Raw genomic sequence first — 20,351 nt, 5'->3', positions numbered from 1 at the left:
GTTCAGATTGGTAACTCTGCAATATTCGTTTAATATTTATTTATATGGTTTTGTTTAAAGTGCTTAAACCTGTGCTCAATGTGTATAAACTTTCGAAATGTATTTTTAAAACGTATGTAACATGTACACTAAAGAAAACCGTATGAAATGAGACAAAATGCGAGGACAATAACTCGAGAGCCAATGCAAACTGTGGAAAGCTTTGCACGCAACCCGTCCCTGTTAATCTGCTGTTAAGTAGATTTGACAAGACAAAGTTTGGAGATGATGTAAGTTGGCTTTTAAGCAAACAGTTTACACACAAAAAAATTTCAATTACATTGATGTTATTATTATTTTCAAAGTCGATCAGAATATTGGCTCAAACAGTGTTTAGGTACCGCTGAAGTGATGGGTTATTGTTTGACTGTAGATTTGGACCAGTGCGCTGATCTGTCTTTGCATCTGGTGTTTACTTTTGCTTCAGTTGTGTTGTGGGATACTTAAAATAAAGGGGGGGGAGAAGAACTCCAGAGACACGCACGTCACTCTCTCCCTGTTAAATTCACTGTCGGTCTGCTTAAGTCTGGGTACAGAAGTTGGCAGTTAGGTGCTTGGGATTCGCAGAGTCACCAACATTCGGTGTAGTACTGGTTCATACTGAGCCCTCAATCCTACTGCAATACTGAACTCCTTACTCTTATTTTAAAATGAGTTTAATCCTTTTAATACAGGCTGTCAGTAAATTGCGCTGGGTTGTATTTTTTACACTATCTTTATTTAATCATTCGCATTACAAAGCCATTTGTTTACACATTATATAGACCAGACGAATCAGCTCGCCACTGCCCCGTGCGTAAGAAACACATTATGGAGTGTCGGGACATCTTTGGGGAGAATAAATAGGTTTGGCTCACGCTTTTTAAACAAAATTGAAGGCAGAAGTTGATTGAATCAGTTCTACTAAACGTAATGTATCTCTCCTGTATTTCAGCTGTGCAAAGCAGGGACTGTATGGGGCGGCATAGTGGTTAGCATTGCTGCCTCACAGGGACCCAGGTTCAAATCCGGCCTTGGGTAACTGCATGGAGTTTGCACGTTCTCCCCGTGTCTGCATGGATTGCCTCCGGATGTTCCGGTTTTCTCTCACAGTCTAAAGATGTGCGCATGAAGTTAATTGGCCATGCTAAATTGCCCTTGAGTGTGGGGGGCATTAGGAGAGTAAATATCAGGGGTTAGGGTTGAGGAAAGGGATTGTTGTCGGTGGCCTCCTTCTGTGCAGTAGGGATTCTATAATTCTATAATTTAGCTCCTTGATGACATCTCTCAGGCCATCACCCAGAAAGTCGTATTTCGAAGTCTGCTATTGGGGTAACTATTCCGATTTCACGCCATGGCACGATCACTCATTTGATCTACCTCCAACCCTCGACCTATTCCCGAAAAGTCGATGGTATGCACCGTTGGTCTGTGTTAGTGCCGCTACCCCATATTCACAACAGCCTATCATCCAAACCTCTCCCAACTTTATCACCGAGTTCCAGTTGTTTACTGGTGTTGACATTTGACATTTTAATTTAATTGTGTTCGGCAGACTATCCAATGCCCTGGACAATTGTTATAATCCAAGTACAGACATAGTCCCAGTCTCACTCTCCAACCGCCCAACTGACTTACTTTTTAAAACATGCTTGGATCCTCCACTATGTTCTGCGACACTTTTAGTTAGGAATCAGGAAACCCAGATACCCACAAATACTTTCCGTAACAGGGCAGCAAGTAATTCAAGTCCGTTATTAGCGAGTAATTGTGGGCATAGCAAGTCAGTTCTGATCAGTTTATAAGTTTATACCAAAAAAACTAATTGGAGTCGAGAAATGTGATTGATTGCTCGTGTTTAACAAGGCTTCGATTGTAGCCGGAGTATTTATGCGTCTCCTCCATTTTCAAAACATTAAAAAATCAACATGCCTGTTCTTGACCTTTAATAAACGACTGACAGGGAAAATAGAAACGTTATTCAACGAATCTCTGATTACTGGGTATTTGTGATGCATTCTGTCAATTGTATTTTCACCCGATCCTGCTGAAAACTTCAAATTATCATATCCGTATTGTCATTTTACCATAAAATAGCCAGTACAGATAATAGTGAGATAGCAAACAGTTAACTAGTTGATACTAAGTAGTTGCAAATGGATTTCTGATTGTCAGTAGATGGTTGAATGTGAATTCCTAGCTAGCGATGTTGTGGATATGCGAATAAGTTTTTTTTTGGCGGAACCAAACTCAAGTTTATCACAATGCATTAACAACATAAAAAGATAAGTCAAATGCGCGCGCAATCAGTTCCAGTTATTACAGCTGAATGCGAGCAGGAAGGGTCGTTTACCTTTTTTAATTACAGACTGGTCCAATATATTCATCCCAGGGCTGCCGTTATCATCCACGGCCTGAAGGGGAGGAAGAATAAAAGGATACGATGAGATCGTTTATTCAACAGCTTTTGAATACAGAAACAACAGTTCCCCTCTCATCTGCTGACCATGGTGCAGCGCACTATAATTCACTTGGTTCCTTTGCCTCCCAATGGAACCACATGCTCTCAGCTCTGTTGCTGCCTCCTGAGACTGGCGCCCAACGTTCTAGTTGCCCTTAGAGATTATCCACATATATCTCGGTTTCTTTGATAGCTTTTCTCCAAGCCCGTTAATATTTTCCAATGCCTATAAATGCCTATAAACAATAAAATAAACTTTAAAAAGTTCACGCCAAAGTGAGAAAAATAACTTGCATTCCTACAACACCTTTCACCAACGGACCAGATATCTCAAAGTTTTTCACCGCCAATTAAGTGTTCTGGCAATCACGGTGTAATGTGGGAAACAGGACAATCAATTTGCGAACAGCAACATCCCATCGACAACAATGTGATCATGGCCAATCTGATTTGTTGCGTTGTTTCGAAGGTTAAATATTGACCAGGAGACTAGGGCATCTCTCTTCTTCTTTGGAATAGTGCCATGAGATCTTTTATTCACACCCGAGAGGGCAGACGAGGGCCACGATGGAACACCTCATCGGAAAGAAGGCATTTCCAACAATGCGGCCCTTCCTGGATACTGCACTGGAATGTCAACCTTGAGTTTTTTGTGTATTCAGGTCCCTGGAGTGGGTCTTGACCTCACAACGTGCAACGTCGGAGAGGCCACTATCGACTGTTAGGGTTGACACGCAAATTTCGTTTCAGGATGAAGTATTATCAAATCAAAGCTTCACACTTTGATTTTAAACGCAAGGATTAAATAAAAGTTTTATTCTGTAATTGTTCAATACATACAACGTAAACATGGGACACATTCTGGAACGAAACTTTTAACAAGTCTGATAAAAGCGCCCCAGTTATTTCTCCTCATTGGGACTCCTGTCTTTCAGCTATCCTATCCTGATGGTGAACTTCCTTTATGGGTTTGGAGAAAATAATTAAAGTATTTTGACAGACCCATTCCCTTCAATAACACTACTCAATTTAACAAATTGTTTATTTATTTTTCCTAATACATGGGGCCGGCGAAAAAAATAGTATCACTTACCCAACACTGGGGTTCATAGTGAAAACTGACTGTAAAACAAATGGATAATCCGGTTTTGCCAGTATAGCGCTAATGGAAGTGTCACTATTTCACACTTAAATTAATGTAATTGTTGAAAGGTGGAGCTGCCTGTAGAAGTGCATTTATCTACATATAGATAGAAAATCAAAATAATGAGAGGACAAGGTACTCCGGATAGGCAACGTTAAAACAATGCATTCTGGTGTTACTGAGAAGGGAATTTGACTAATTTCTGTGTGTCCTGCCATAGATTTTTTCATAGATCAAGTCAATGACTGGTACACTCAATGTCACGGTCCACTCGCGAATCTCTAATTCGCCTGGATTTTGTTTCGAGGTCTCTTCCACTGGGTGCTTTCTCGGCTTCTTAAATTCAGCAAAGTTAATGATTGTAAACGCAAGAAAGAAATGATTCGAGGTTCGGATCTGGTTCAAATTAATTACCATAAGCATGGCTTCAACAAAACTGAAAAAAAGTATTAGGAACGAAACGAATCGCATGGATTTAAACAGGTGAGCTGTGCTTTTAAACAATATCCAGCAGAAAGATTGAAAAGTGAGCCGCGACTTACTGCGGCAGAACTGGGTATGATTTACATTTAAGAGCACGGGTTTGAGATTTACACTTAGAAAATGAAATTTGGTTTAAACTCACACCTGAACAAACGCTCAATCTTAACAAGTGATGAATAAGAACGCACACTGTTGGATCGAACTTTTATATGTAATGAAGTAAAAGGGACCCAAACCCTGACTCTCACAAGTCTAACATTCCCATGTGTCCATCCATTTACTCTAATTACGTAGCTGGCTGGTCCAAGAGTCAAATGTAATTTAATGATTAATTCATCAGAATTAAACTGTACACGCTCATCATAAACAACATTTTTAATCTGTTTACCCCCCTCAGCTACCAATACGGAAAATCTGACCAACTCGCTGGCTCAGAAGAAAAGGCGAGCGACGGAAGTTGGAAAGCGTAACTTATAAAGGGGAAAGTGAATAGAATTAAAATCCTGCTGCTTTTTGTACTGCTTGTATTTCATCCCGCTACATGTCTGAATCGACTTGTAAAGAACCAGGCTGGACTCGCTTGTTTGATAGGTCAATGACTGCAATGTCCTGTCCAAGCTGTACTGACTAAAACATATACAACACTTTCCTTCCCAAACTCTTGCATTTTATTGCTGTATGGAATCCGTCGATATTTTAAAATGTCGGAATGTTAGACTTGTTCGGAGTCAGGGTTTGGCTTTTACTTCAATGCATATAAAAGTTCGATCAAACAATCTGCGTTCTAGTTCATCGCTTGTTAGGATTGAGCGTTTGTTCAGGTGTGAGTTTAAACCAAATTTCATTTTCTAAGTGTAAATCTCAAACCCGTGCTCTTAAATGTAAATAATGCCCAGTCCTGCCGCAGTAAGTAGCGGCTCACTTTTCAGACCTTATACTAGGTATTGTTTAAAAGCTACAAAAAGGCAGTGAGAATCTTAGAGGGGTAAAGCAGTTGTCGCACACAGTGCCCACATTAACGACATGCAGACAGATTCAGGTTATAAGGCGGCAGAATCAGCTCCATATGTCCTGGTTGTTTACGGTCACTTTGGGATTTAAACTACAGCATCTGTGATACGACAATAATCATCAACAGGAAATCCTATTTACATCTAAACACGTTGACAGAACAGATCCGACTGCAGTTGGCTATGTTGGCCTCTGATGAAATAGCTAGACAGACACTAGGTCTATTAGGCTCTCTTTTACAGGAGAAGGGGTGAGCCTGGTGTATACAAACATCACTTTAAAGTTTACCGTGGGAAATGCTCGCCATTCTGATTGTCTTCCATGCAATTTGGATCATTCTACAGTACTAATAACAATTATTTTGTTTGGGAGCCACCACACCACAGGAGGAGAATATGCTATATAGGGACCACAAATCTCATGAGTTTTGATAGCTATAGGCATCAACAAGTTGGAGTGAAAATTGGCATTTCGTGTTCGGTACCGATCTGTCTTGGAAATATGGGGAACCCGAGCTATTCTGTCAATGTATTTCCCTTGGCGTTTTCGTCTATTCCAAAGGTTCCAGGTAATATATTGGTGCTTGCGTGTGCAAATCACAAGTAATTTCATCCTTAGTTTATACGCTACACAAGGTGGAGTTGAGCTCCGAACATTCGGGCTAGTCCTCTTTGCACCGCATTATAAAAACAGGCATTTCATACGTGGGTCTCTTGATACAAGACAAAATATGGACTTGGACCAAGTTAGTATATAGGCCATTAATAGAGGGGACCCTCCAAATGATATCTGCATCTGGCCTAGATCAAATATATTTTTCTCTTTACAATTCTTTTAGTGTACAGAATACAAGGCTCAGAATGAATCCATATGTGTTAGGTCCTCAACAGACAGGAGACAAAATATAGCGTAGTTTACACTTCTCAGATAAAAGTTAAGCTACCAATTTGTATCTTTTTAAAAAACTACAATTTACATTTATTATACATGGGCCATTATCTTCGTGCCAATATAATAAGATAATTAAAAATCAAACTGAACGTCAACTTTTAAAAAATACAACTTGTAAAATTAACTTTTATCCCGAGGTGTAAAATAAATTAGATTGCCTTCTGTCTTCAGAGAACGTAACGCATTTGAATTAATCTTCAAGTATAATTACAGAAGCTAACAGGAATAAATTACACTGCGCGAACTATGTCTTTAACTACTCAATAAATTCGGGAGAGTTACGATTCACACGAAGCTGGAGGTAACTGAAGTCCTCGAAGAATTGTGTCAGTTTTCTAGTGCCCAAGAATGAATAAAAAGGGTCGAAAAGAACTCCTCTATGATTTAATCACCGTTTCAGACCAGAATAATTCGCGCGTTACCACAAGGATAAGAGTGTGAGACGGAACTTTTACTCAAGACGAGCTTGCTGATTTAAGAGTGACGGAAGATCCGGTTATACGCGCCCCACACATTAAATCTGCTTTCCTGATGTTGCATATCATAATAATTCCAAACAAACAAGAACATAGTGCGCCTATTTAGGTCTGGATCGTTTGGTACACATTCCCGTTAAATAAGCTGCTACATCGGTCCATCCATTGATGGACAAGGTTTTCTTTCCGCTGTTCCTTCGGTCGCTATCTGATTTAACTGCCAGGATTATGCACTCCATTTCCACCCCCACCCCCACCCCAACCCCCTCTTTCTGCACTGTCTAACATAAGTGACCAAGGTCTCAGTCATTCCTATGTTTGAAAATAATGCAGCAACAAACTTTAAGTATTGATTTCCATTCATAATTTTTCGATAGCAAAGGCAAAGTTATCCTCTCTCCGCTATTTCCCCATTTCATTGCCCATGAACTTTACTTAGTAGAAGCGGTATTAGGGAGAATGTGGCATTCGGGCGATTGTGATATTCGGGGAACGTGGCATCAGGGAGGTTGGAGCATGAATGGGAATGTGATATTGGAGCAATGTGGTATTGAGAGAACGTGATGGGGGTGCGATATTATCGGATAATATTGGGGACGGTGAAACATTTTAGGGGAACTTTAGGCGATATGATAGTGGGGAGAAGATGACATGGGAGAGATGTGACATCAGGGGGCATATGTCACATTCTGGGGATATGATAATAAGGGGGAATGTGTGACCACAGGGAGCTGTGGCATGAGGGACAATGTGATACTGGCGAGGATGTGACATTAAGGGGAAGTGATGTTGAAGGAATGTGGCTTTGGGGGTAATGTGAGATTTGGGGAGTTGTGACATAAGGAGGAATTTGGGGAAAGTGTGGCATTGTGGTGGGGGGAGGCAGAGGTATTGATTCGAAGTTCAACAAGATGAAAATATCGCCCCATGCCGTTTGCAAACATGTCTCTCAGCTTGTACAGGCAGCACCTTCGTGTAGCTAACTAGTAAAAGCCAAGCAAGTTCGAACATTCCGCGGATTCTTTGCAATTAACTTTACTTTCCAGGTGCTTGTGGTTTGTGCTGTATCTGTTCTGATAATTTACAAGACGTCCCGGGGTTCCCGAGTTCTTTAAAGGCTAATGTTCATAAAGCAGGAAGTCATCAAACTTCCTTTATTACCCAAAATACATCGTATCTGACGAGTTTACAGAGTGTTTTCACTCCCATTCTACGTGGCTATATTTCGGTCGTCAGAAGTGGAAACCTTCAGTTGATTTTCACCTCGGAAGTTGGAGAATATTTAGGAACTTACTTTAATGGAGTTATTACACAAATATTTCGACTATGACCCGCACCTCGTGTTACACCACATTCAAATCCTGGTTAAAGCACCATTAACCCGTCATTACATTTAATGTTGGGATCAGAGTGATAGTCAGATGAGAAATGGTAATTGTATAATGGAAATAAATTCTAAGTTTGCCACATTCTGCGGAAATTTCAGTTCTAAAGAGGTGAAAGCAATGACAACAGTAAGAGTTATTTTTTATAGTATTCTCAAATAATTGAGAATACTATATAACACAGTACGTGTTATATAGTATTATATAGAATAATCCAAATAATTGAGAATACTATATAACACGTACTGTGCGCAGGAGACAGCCCAATTCTCATTAAGTTAACTCTTGGACTGGGGGAACCGTGTTAAATCACTTCAAATCGTGCACCTGGTTTATAACTTACATCGAAACTTACGCAATGTGAATTGCATACTAATTCACCCTGCGGATATAATACTTCTGGTAGCAAACATCTTTAATCTAGGCTAACTGGTCCAGTGATTAAAACTATAAAAGTCCTATTGTCAGATAACTATCGGGTTATAGTGAGGACAGTGTCTTTCTCAATAGAAAGCATCACTTTTTAGGACATAAATCCATCGGCCAACCTTCCAGCTAACTGAAAGGCGAATTTAAATTAAATGAGCAACTGCTGATTGAATCCAACCAAAATTTAGATTCGTTTAAAAAAAGACAATGCATCTTGAACTGATATTCTGAAATAAACGTGTTCAATCGCACAAAACGGACGAAGGTATTCACATTGTATATCTGTAGATTATTAATTTTACTCCACCTCCTATTAATTAGAATTCCACGGGCTTGCTACCTGGTCCATGTTGTGGGAGAAGCAATATAATTTAGTTAAGTACATCAGGATTTTGCTGAGAGCGGTGGATTGAGCGACAGGGGCGGGGTGAGGTTTAAAATAGTCTTTGAGAAAACACTAAACGCAATTAAAAATAAACACACGGTTTATTTCTTTTGGGAGGGGGGTGCGTTTGGAATTCACAACGTTCGTCGATTCTGGAACTTTTAAAAGTCTCTTTTCTTTTCCTCGGCATCGCTTTATCTACCAGAGTTACAAAAGCCAAACTCTGGCGCGGGGACGGAGAAATCACAGAACAGAGACAGAATCAAATTAACAGTGGGAAAATCTATCACCTCCGCGCATGGTTTACAATGGGATGGAAAAGCTAATCGGATCCACCGGGGAAAATCCTATCATATATCACTTTGCACCTGGTTATGAAATTATTACAGTGAATTATTGCATCTACGGCCGGGGAAGGGCCCTCGCTGCCAGTGGATAGTGTTTCCTTTAGAGTCACAATCCCGGCAAAGCCGTCACTTTGAGACTGACCCTCTTATCACTTCAGGACGAGATGGAGTTTACCGATCGCCGATGAATTCTCTCGTTTTATTTTGTTCTGCCACTGTAAATTTGAAATCTTTTTTTTGCTGCTAAACGCTAGGTACAGCGCTAACGCACAGAGTTAATAAGGGGAGCAGTGTTTACAAAGCCTATAATTAGAAAAGGCTTTCAGTGGAGTAATCCACCGGGACCAGGATTAACAAATCCCGCCACTGCTTTGAGTAAAGGGAGCGACCGTACAACACCCAGTGATATGCTCAACTCACATCATGCTTTATTTAATTCAGGGCATCTCACCACTCTAGAATGGATTCGAACGAAGAGCGGAAACGACCCAGTTTTCTATATAAAATAATGAATTTCTATTGTTTTTGTGACTACGATTAACTTGAGCAGAGACAGAAACCGAATGTTGGAAGTGAACGTGACACTTGGCTTTATTTTTTATATTTGTGGGAATGACGGCTTTTTATCAGCGAGTTTGCAAAGTATCCCCACCACACTGCAATTACCAAGAACCATTCACGTTCTTTATGTTTCAATAAAAAAGATACAACGCGTTAAGCAGTTGTCACTTGCATATTGAATATCACGGTATCCCTCGATTTATCAGGAAAGAGGGATCACAATAATAAACAACGCAGAGGTCTCAAACTCTGCAACACGAGATTCTCACATTTGCCCCGTCCAGATGATTAGCCAGTGGTCAGTGTTAAATCTGTAAATGTTAAGGGGGGGCAGATTCACCCTGATGCCGCTTCTAAATCGAGTTCTGTTCAGTGAAACCTGTCAGATTGTGTTATGATCACCCAGCCATAGTTTGAACACAAATCAGTGGACCTACAAATCCTTCACACTGACCGAGAGGGAAATAAAGCAGCCGGACTAAACTCACAATCCAAATGACAATAATGAACCGCCTGTGTTATCAATAAATTGGCACTTTCCCTTGGTTTAAGCTGTCTCTTTACTTCGCTTTTCGTCCCAGAAACCCGACTGTTGTTGTCAGGAGAGCTGCATGTAGGTCAGAATGATTCTTGGGTCGAGGACCCGTCATCATATGTTCCATGCTCCTGCTCTTATTCTTCAATTGTGCAGACTAAAATCGGAAAATATTTATCGTTTAACAATTAAATTAGTACGTGTATCAACTTACCTTTCGCCAAATCGGGTATTTAGAAACCTATTGGAATATACATTAGCGAAACGAAACTAAAACTCTTAACATGTTCCGATTCGAGCAGGACGCCCTAATTTTTTTAAAAAATAAAGCGAAATGTGGTTCTTTTCCCCTCAATATATTTATACGGTAGATATTGAGGGGAATCGACTGTGTTAAAAGAAGTTATCTTTTCTGAATGACGGTAAATTTCCAGCGTTTTCAAACAATACTTCTCCCGTGTAAGGACAAGGCAGGGATGCCATGGGCGAGCACACAGCCGGTCAATTCATTGTAAACTTAGCAAGAATGTGTGCTACGATGTATTTATTTGGTTGTTTTCATTTGTACAAATTGTAGTGTGTAACACAGTGTCAGGGCTAACTTTAAAGTTTAATGTTCCACTATGTCTTAGGGCCGTTTGTTTTTTCAACGCCAATAAATTCTCCTGAAATAATAGTTTCCTTTCTTGGTGTGTATAATTATTGTCGAATGTCAACTCCGTACCTGCACATCGTCCAGTCCGTGATGGCTGAGGGCATGGAGAGCCAGTGTGTCCACCAGTCCATGGTTAGAGTCGAGGCCGTGGCCGGAGTGGAGCAGCACATCAGGCCGCCGGATGCCGTGGTAATCCCGGCGGTGGTCGAGGCTTGACAACTGGGACAGACCCCGGGGTTGGTGCAGGATGCCCTGCTCAGCCGCCACCTCCTGGCGCTGCCTCTGCTGCCACGGGTGCTGCTGGGGCTGGTGCAGAGGGCTGGCCAGGGAGTAAGGGTCGTTGACGTGAGCGTACGGCTCCTGGCTCTGGGGGTAGGGCAGAGGCTGGTAGGGCGGCGGGAAGTAAGGCGGCTGGAAATCCGAGGAAGGGGTATGCGAGAGCGGCGGGGCCGTGGAGTAGGGCGCCTGGCTCATGGAGCCCAGCTGGGCGAGGCGGGCGCTGTGACTCCCGTTCATTCCATCGTGCCGATCCTGGAAAAGACAATCAAGAGAAGCGTTTATAGGAGCGGAAACTCACTAATAATCCACGGAGTGAGGCCAAAAAGCACAACCATTCGCTGCCCATTTTATTATCCGACTCTACTTTTTATATGTACAATCCATCCCTCAAAAAAATCGTTTTATTCCTTGTTGTTTCTTACTTTCGTTTCTAGTTGTGTGTGCCATTGTTTTAATTGTATTTGTTCTGCCTCAGTCTAAAACTGTGTCCCCCACCCAACCCCCATAAGTTGCTGTGAGCGAATATATCAGCTACATATCTGGAAATAAAATCAACCCACCCCCATCCCACAGCCCAGAGGAGAAAATAACCCCCACCCCCACCCCCTACACACACACACACACACACACACACAGTTCCCCCTTTGGGGTGCCAATATATTAAAGTTGTGGGAGTTTCAGTTCATAGCTCCATGGTGAAATGCGAAAAGTTGGCCAAAATAACGAAAGCCCTGGTTGAAAAATATCCCCAACGCGAGCCAGATGATGCATGTGCCTAGATTATTTGGTCAGAAAACCATCGTCTTTTCCACACGATTGCATTTATGTACTTTCAGTCCCATGTACACGGCTCCCTTTTCCCCCTCTCTGCCGTACTCACCATTGCTGCATATGTGTGTACCAACATCTGTGCGATCTAAGGGCAGCAAATCCCAAACAATCCCAGTTTCTTGTTTCTATTTTTTGCTGCGATCGGACAAATTCCAAGGACTTAGGAGGAAACGAGCCCAAAATCCATAAAGATCCGTGTGTCGGGGATGTGTTTGGATGAGGAAGTCGAACTAAAGGAGTTTGAGGCTCGGAACGGCTCCGAGTTTCTCTCTCTCTCTCTCCCCCTGTGTGTCTCTCTCACTGAGTCCCGGGTTTTCTCTGCTATTAAATATCAGCAAATCTTTAATCAGCCGAGCGTGAACGAGCGCCGCGCGTCCCCGACGCTCAGCTCCGGGGACGCGCACTTCCTGTGTCAAATTGAACAACTCCTGATCCGAGGGAGGCGGCGGGGTTGAGGGGGGGAGGTGGAAGAGAAATTGCGAAGGGACCAAAATGAGACATTTACAAAGAAAAGCCAGAGACGATATAACAGGTTTTGCACATTTTTGTTTTAATTAAATCTTGTTTGCACGTCCGTTCTGCCCATCAGTACTCTCCTAGCCTCTCACACGCCGGGCACAAAGTGACTGGAGACGGAGAGCAAATCGTCCACAGTCCAAGAACAGCGGGCAAGAGAGAAACAGCCCACTGGAAAAGCAAATTGACCGCTGAGATTTTATACAAAACACTTTTAAACAACATAAAAGGCTGCCTTTTTGTATTTAAAAAGAAAGACACGGAACGACACCAACTCCTGTCCGGGACTCCAGCTCCAACCTTTCATGGAGACAACTTGCTAAAAGTTTGAGCGAAGATGGAAGGCGGCAGTCGCCACGGCGATAGGCTTTTTCTACCTTTTCTACCGTCCAGGGAAGTTGCCCGAGGGCCTGTTTTAAATTTGAATGCAGGGAGCAGTTGGCGTCGCTTGCGGCGGCTTCGCTGCTTCAGTCTTAAAGAGCTGCCCGGCTTCCGAATTCCCAGCTCCGTCCCCAGCGTCGCCTCCTCCTCCCACCCTCCCCCCCCCAAAAAAAGAGAACAAAATGTTCCAGTCAATCTTTGTTCAGTGTTCTCTTGTGATGCTCGATGCATATGTGGAAATTAAGTGAAATTAAACATTATTCAGAGCGCAGTTATGAAATATTAATAAACTCCCTTCTGCACAGTGTGCGTTAGTACAGGTAACTGGGGGCTTCTGTCGGTCGACATGCCAAAATTTTAGACTTAATGGTGAAATCTTTCTATTGTTAATATAATAAAGATACTTAAATTACTTTCAAGAGTAAACATCAAGGCCCACACGGTCTAGCCATGTACTAATTTGAAGTATTTGCACAGTTTTTGTCAGCTTCCTTTCTGGTACTCGCTGTTTTCTTTCTACCTTTCCTACCCTCCCAGACTATTCATTTTCTCTTAACTTATGCGGTGACAAGAGACTCTTTCTCCAAGTCCAAAGAATTGCGTTCTGTGAAAAGTTTCAGACTGCGACTGGTAGATGCGCAGCATTCACGTTGTAATGTTAAAAGCGCGCGGACAAAATCTTTCTTACATTTCCAAATAATTGATATTGAAACAAATAATTAACAGGTGTAACCAATGAATTAATTACTGGACTCAGTAATTACACTGGAACTGTGTTTATGCTTTTCTTTCCTCATTCGCCCGGCTGTAGAAGCCTTGCTTTGTGGTATCTGCTGCGCATTTTTGTCCCAGTTATTTTTTCAGTAAGAATTTATGAATGGGAAAGTGTATAAATGGCCGCTAACACACACATAGACACTGAACATTGTACAACCGAAAAGGGGCTGCGTGGAGCGGGGTGGGTAGGGTCTCCAACTTAATCAACGTGAAGGGGGATCAATACGATATTTAAATCTCAGAACAATAATTAAACTTTATCGTTACCTGTAAGCCAGGCTTGAGAAATATCCCGTCCGCACTCCAACGTATGAATATCCGCAATGTTAATAATACAATAAAGTGTGGGTCAGTTGTAATGACCATTTTCGTGGCGGCACTGCCACGGGGGATGGGCTAATTTACATTTTAAATCCCCAACGTGTCGGTTATATGTAATGTGGTTGCAGGATACATTTAAACCGAACATTAACAATTCAATTTCCATGCAGGGAGATGTTCAAGAAATAAAACGATATTAAGAAAACTTCCAAATTACCTGGAAGTTCAAAACTGTCCACAATAAATATTTTAATGGGCCAAAACACACAAATTTTTGAATGATCCTTGTTGCAGTAAGGACATGATTCACACCCTATGTATAACTACAAGAAAATGTAGTTTTTTGTACGTGAGTTCGCGCGCAAGATGTCGTCAATTTTAACCGAATGGCATTTCAATCTTTCGCAAAAGCCGACAGCTCCCTCCACTTCCACCAGAAGCAATATATTTTCCGGTCATTAGTAACAGATTATTGACTGAATACAATTCTGATGTGGGAATAGGGATTGAATAAAGTGTGTTTGGGTGTGTGAGAGGGAAAGATTTGTGTGCTCATTTTTTACACAAAAAACTGTGTCTGGAAGAAACATTGCGTGTGTGTGTGTGTGAGAGAGAAAGGGTCTAGGTGGCTCCGAATGTGCAGCTGTGCTGATACGGAGTGTCTCACTGGCGGTAATACTAGTGCACAATCTCCATACACACAGGGGCTTTCTTCCGCTCAATCCAATTGCACTGCCTCGTCCCGAGTAACTTTGTGTCAGCATTGCACCTTGAAAAATCAAAAGTTTTTGATCTCTGGCTAAATGAATTTCCCGATGCAGCTCAGGATCGCTAATAATTACAGATTTCATCCAGAACGTTCAAAATATTCCAAAGCTTTTATAATTTGTCAGGCTGCAGCAAGTCGGGAAACCTACATAACTGGAAGAACGAGTTCTGAGCGCATTTTGCATACTCTCTGAATGTTGTTGCTCCGTGCATTACCATTTAATTTCTCACTCACAGCTAAACAAATATATCATTTGAATGACGTTCAACGCAGGACTTATTTCCTGATTAATTTGTTATGGACTAATAGCTGAAACGAAAGAGAGGGAAACACTCGTTCTCCTTTCCATTATTTTGAGATCGTTTTACTGAATGGTCAATATATTCTGGGACATCCTTCCCTCTGTTTTCAAGGACACATACAATCCCGAGATATCCGCGGGGACATCTTGTTGTGTCACATTTACCTGAAACGGATCTCAAGATAGTCAACCAATAAAAAGTTTATATCCACGTCCAGCAAATATGCATACATGTGAATATGTATTTGGGATGGATGGTTTACAGCTTCACTGTAGTCTCATCAAGGATTCGATCAGTTTATCATGTTCCTTCCAAATAAGTTTCATACATTTTTGGCAATAGAGATAAAGTCGGTGCTCCATGTAAGGAGAAAAACAGATTAGCGGGTTTTATAATTACTGAGCAGGGAATAAGAATGTTTTGTCCTCGATAAGATTGTCGTAATCTGAAAAAGTTATTCATGAAGGAGAAGGAAAACAGGGGCTTAGTCAGACCTCGAGAAACTCCGATACTGGAAAAATAAACACGATTTTTTTCTCCCCTTCAGGTTTAGTACTTTCGGAGGGGTGGGGGGGGGGCGGCCGAGGGGAGCAGTGCATTGGTTATTTGTGCTGTACAAAAGAAGAAATTAATTAATTTTATTTAAAAAAAATTTGAAAGAAGACACCAGCTATTGATAAGATATTTTAAACAGAAGGAGAGACCCGGCTGTGCCTTATTGGCGTCAACACAATTCATCAACTCAAACTGGAGAGATGTGCCTCTTCCCAGATTATTAATCCGGCGAAGGTACCTCTTCCAGTTTTCAAAACTGCACAAGTCACTCGACGTATAACATCTGCGCGATTTCCTAGCGGTGAATGCCAGGAAATGATAATGCCGAAATCATTTGGGAGAAACAGTGGCGCTTGGTTCTCCGTATTTTAAAAACCCGCTAATAACTATATTGCATATATTTCAGTGCAGAAATGCTTTTGCAGCTCTGAAACGGGCAGATCCCCACAACTGACTTTTCAGTTTCTTTCGATTACATCACATCGAAAACCAATTTCTTGTAGATATTAAATAACCCCACCGGTGCTAATAATGTAAGTTTTATAAACGGTGCTTATTTGTAAACTATTTTACTTTGGTCTATTTTTGCGGCTCGATGTTGAATTATCAAGTTAATGGCATTAATTATTCTCTAAACAAGCTGTGATCTCGCGTGTTATTCAATACATTGTATTGCCACCCTTTGACTGTTTATGATGGCAGACTGTTTTCTTAATGTAATCAGCGATTGTTGCTGTGCTTTCTGTTATAACTGTGCGTGTGATTTGATTCTCTCTGCCGTTCTTTGTATATTTCGCGTGTTGGGAAATTTAGCCCTGGTTTTTGGGTGTTAGTTTTGAGGGACATTCATAGATTGAAGGTCTCACATGAAACTCAATTGAATTCTCCCCCTGCCGCCCGCAGCAATTCCCGGCTTTTTGTTGTTGGGCAGAAGGAGAGAGAAACGGGCGAGGTAAATCCTTAACGTCTTCTATAAACAGTCATTCTTTAAACAGTTTAACCTCACCGTTGATTAAACTCACTATTACATGGTTCTGGTTTACAAATCCCATGTTTTCCTGTCAAAACACCTACTAATGCATTTACTTTCCCATCTGGTCGATTTTTTATGAAGAAATCTCAAGTCTGCCTGGCGAGAGACAGATTTTAAATTCTCCCGGCGGAAAAAACGAATTATTTTCCAGAACGGTGCATCTCGGTGAACTAAATTAATCGCTCCATCCCCAATATGCAAGGACACAGCGTTGTACATGCACGATGCAAATGGTAAAGGATAAATCTACTTTTTTTTTCAAAAAGCCACTAATTGATGAGTTATCCCAAGCACGGTTTGACTCTTTACGAACTAAAAATTCTAAAATGAGATTCCAATTGAGACATTTATTTATAAGACTCATCCTAGCTACCAAGATCAGACAGGTTCGCTTTGCAGCAGTTAACATTACTTTAAAAAAAACACTAGCGTGCATGTTTATTTTCCGTGGGTCGAGCCTCTTTGCTGTATGAAGTTCACAGTTCGCCTTTGCGGTCCATTAATGTGTGTGCTGGATACAAAGCAGGTTCCATTTAACGTGCTCCGCCTTAGCACAATCGTGCATCGGTATCACAGCGACACCCAGTGGCGCACATCCTCCCCCCCCCCCCCCCCCTCCTCCGTTTCCCAGCTTCTTGAAACTTTAGGTTCATGCCTATAGCATAATGCAATTTAAAACGCTTTTATCCACATCAGGCCACTGCCACCTCCCAAATGACATACCTCACTACGAAATAATAATCCAATGCACTGACAGGTCTTCCATGGAAACCCAGGAGGACAAAAGGAACAATGATCCTCATGATCCTCATCATCCTCGCCACAAATTCTTGAAGTTATATTTAACTTGACTCTAAACTGTAATTCTCCTTTGAGTATTTCGGATTATTTGCGGGGTGGTCATACGGAGGGCAGTCTGCTGCGCCGGTGTCTACAATCCATTCATTCGCTGCTCTGCTCTGAGAAGCAGGATATTTTGTTAAAACTCGGGCCTAAACGTTTTTATTCCGAGCTAGATTATGTCAAAAACTGGGATTATAGAGGCACAAAAATCTGGTTCTCATTGCTGGCAAATTAGTTAGTTTAGAGGAAAAAAATCATTGGTGAAATATATGTTCCTATTCCTCGTCTCCTACCCGATTGCAATATGCATGAGCTTCTGAAGCAATCGAACATCACAGAAAGAAGGCAGCCTAACTCTAGCCTGGTAAGAATTCATAGTCGAAAAGTCCCTGGACAATAGTGAATCTGCTGGGAACTTTATAAATTTCTCCTACCTCAAGTAAAGGCTGTAAGTCGCCTGTAGGCTCCCAATATTAAAAATTAACCATCCAGGGACAGGGCTCTATTTGTGCATCCAAGCACAGCTCCTTTGTCACTAACCTCAATGTAACCCTCAGAGAAGTGGTGGTACAACACTATTCTGCTTCACTGAGGATGAAGCCATTCAAGCGACTCAGTAGTACGCTACTAAGCTTTGGCTTTTGCTGCTCCGTTTTACATCAGTTACAGAACTGTGAAACGTTTTAGGCAATTTATTGAACTGCATTAAAGTTTAGTATTGGCCCTGGTTTTGTTGTCAAAATAATGATGGAGCTAGTGGCACTCTACTAAATCTAAATGGTACAAGTTTCGGCGAGGACCAGATGGTTGAAAACCTAATACCCAAAAGTTACTGCCCTGGTTACACTATTCGGCTGAACTGTCTCCACGACTATTGAAATACATTGAATGGCATGAAGATTTTAATAAACGCACCACAAAAAGCTGGGTCCTGTCATTATAAACTCAAGTATCCCGTTAAATAATACGATACTGTAAACTGTTGCCAAATATCTCTCAGCACTGAAATTAACTATTAAAATTGCGCAGTCTAATATTAACGTTGACGATTAAAGAAAGTCAGTCGCGGGCGGCACAGTGGCACTGTGGTTAGTACTGCTGCCTCACAGCATCAGGGATCTGGGTTGGATTCCCAACTTGGGATCACTGCCTGTGTGAAGTTTGCACATTCTCCCCGTATTTGCATGGGTTTCCTCACAGATTCTGAAATACGTGCTGGTTAGGTGCATTGACGCTGGTTAGGTGCCAGACTGTGGCCACTAAGAGAATTTCACAGTAACTTCATTATAGTGTTAATGTAAGCCTTACTTGTGACTAATCTTTCTATTCATTTTCGTTCTGTTAATGCGTCTTTTGTATTGTCTTTATTTCTTTCTGTATTTAATTTGACATTTAATTCACCTCTTGAATTTACATTTCCTTCTCCATCCTGTTTATTTTACAATCATTCAATCTGATTAGTTAAGAAGATAGACAGTTGTTTGCCCTGAGCATTCAGATCCCAGATGCCCTGTTTTCCTCACTGACCATACCAGTGATTATACTTGCTGTGAAGAGTCTTCTGATATCAGTCCCAAATTTGTTTTTTATTCATTTGAATCTGTTGTTTTAAATCCTAATCTAGTGGTTTAATTTCAAATAATTACTTACATTTATCTCATCTATCCTGGTTACAGCCTTGCGTAGGAATAATGGTAGGAAGGACTATTACTTATGTGGCGAAAAACTGCAGCAGGCGACGGTGCAGAGGGACCTCGGGGTCCTTGTGCATGAGTCGCAAAAACCCAGCATGCAGGTGCAGCAGGTGGTCAGGAAGGCAAATGGGATGCTGGCCTTCATAGCGAGGCGGATTGAATATAAAAGTAGGGAGGTCTTGCTGCAGCTGTATAGGGCATTGGTGAGGCCGCAGCTGGAGTACTGCGTGCAGTTTTGGTTGCCACACTTACGCAAGAATATTTTGGCCTTGGAGGGAGTGCAGAAGAGGTTTACTAGGCTGATACCGGAGTTGAGGGGGTTGAGCTATGAGGAGAGGCTGAATAAACTAGGCTTGTACTCGTTAGAGTTTAGAAGAATGAGGGGGGATCTCATTGAGATGCATAAGATGATGAATGGGATGGATAGGGTAGAGGTGGAGAGGCTCTTCCCCCTCAGAAAGGACAGTAGGACTAGGGGGCACAGCCTCAAGATAAAGGGGGGGCAGTTTAGAACGGAGTTGAGGAGGAACTTCTTCGCTCAAAGGGTGGTGAATCTCTGGAATTCTCTGCCCGTTGGAGTGGTGGAGGCTGCCTCGCTAAATATTTTTAAGACGCGGGTTGATGGGTTTTTGATAAGCGAGGGGATTAAGGGTTATGGGGAGAGGGCGGGAATGTGGAACTGAGCCACGACAGATCAGCCATGATCTTATTGAATGGCGGGGCAGGCTCGAAGGGCTAGATGGCCTACTCCTGCTCCTATTTCTTATGTTCTTACGTAGCTCCATAGCAGAACTGCTGTTTAGACATCTCCTTTGAAGATTGAAAAATCAAAGTCTCTGCGAAATTTCGTCTTAATCCAGCCTTTTAATACTAGGGGTCAGCCAGGTGTAAATTTGATATTTCAAATGTAAAAACCTGAAGGTGGACAAGCAAGTCTAACAAACACAAGGCGCCATTAGTCGTTCTCATAAAGCAAAATCCGGACTACTAAAGTTTTCAAAAACAGTACAAAAAAACCTGACTGATCAGTAACAACTCATTTTTAATGGTGCATTTCTTATAGTAAAACACTACAAGACTCTTGACAAGCGATAACATTTAACAACTCACATTTAAAAAAAACTTGACTGTTCTAAAAATGGTACTAGTTTCATTCTAACTTTATGAAGTAGAGTAAAAGTGAAAAGCAAAATAAGTTTTCTGGTATAT

The 20,351-nt window shown here is 41.6% G+C and overlaps 1 protein-coding gene across 2 annotated transcripts in view; it reads right to left on the bottom strand.

The window, feature by feature from the left end:
- tfap2e (transcription factor AP-2 epsilon) overlaps nucleotides 1-14,026 on the bottom strand; it is a 79,790-nt gene extending 65,764 nt beyond the window's left edge. Inside the window, exons 1-3 of one of the 2 annotated variants that reach the window (XM_080211168.1) lie at nucleotides 13,893-14,026; nucleotides 10,911-11,372; nucleotides 2,372-2,432 (exon numbers count right to left, since the gene is read on the bottom strand). In XM_080211168.1, the coding sequence (XP_080067294.1) occupies nucleotides 2,372-2,432; nucleotides 10,911-11,372; nucleotides 13,893-13,991 (622 nt within the window). In that variant the 5' untranslated portion in view covers nucleotides 13,992-14,026. Of the gene's footprint in view, nucleotides 1-2,371; nucleotides 2,433-10,910; nucleotides 11,373-12,000; nucleotides 12,950-13,892 lie in introns of those variants that run through there. The other variant, XM_080211169.1, reaches the window with a different exon arrangement.
- Between the last annotated feature and the right edge of the window lie 6,325 nt (nucleotides 14,027-20,351).

This window comes from Carcharhinus amblyrhynchos, chromosome 24 (assembly GCF_965287045.1).
Source record: "Carcharhinus amblyrhynchos chromosome 24, sCarAmb.v2.hapA, whole genome shotgun sequence".
Lineage (NCBI taxonomy): Eukaryota > Metazoa > Chordata > Chondrichthyes > Carcharhiniformes > Carcharhinidae > Carcharhinus > Carcharhinus amblyrhynchos.
Note: the sequence above shows the minus strand (reverse complement) of the source record. Positions and strands in the feature narration are given on the sequence as shown.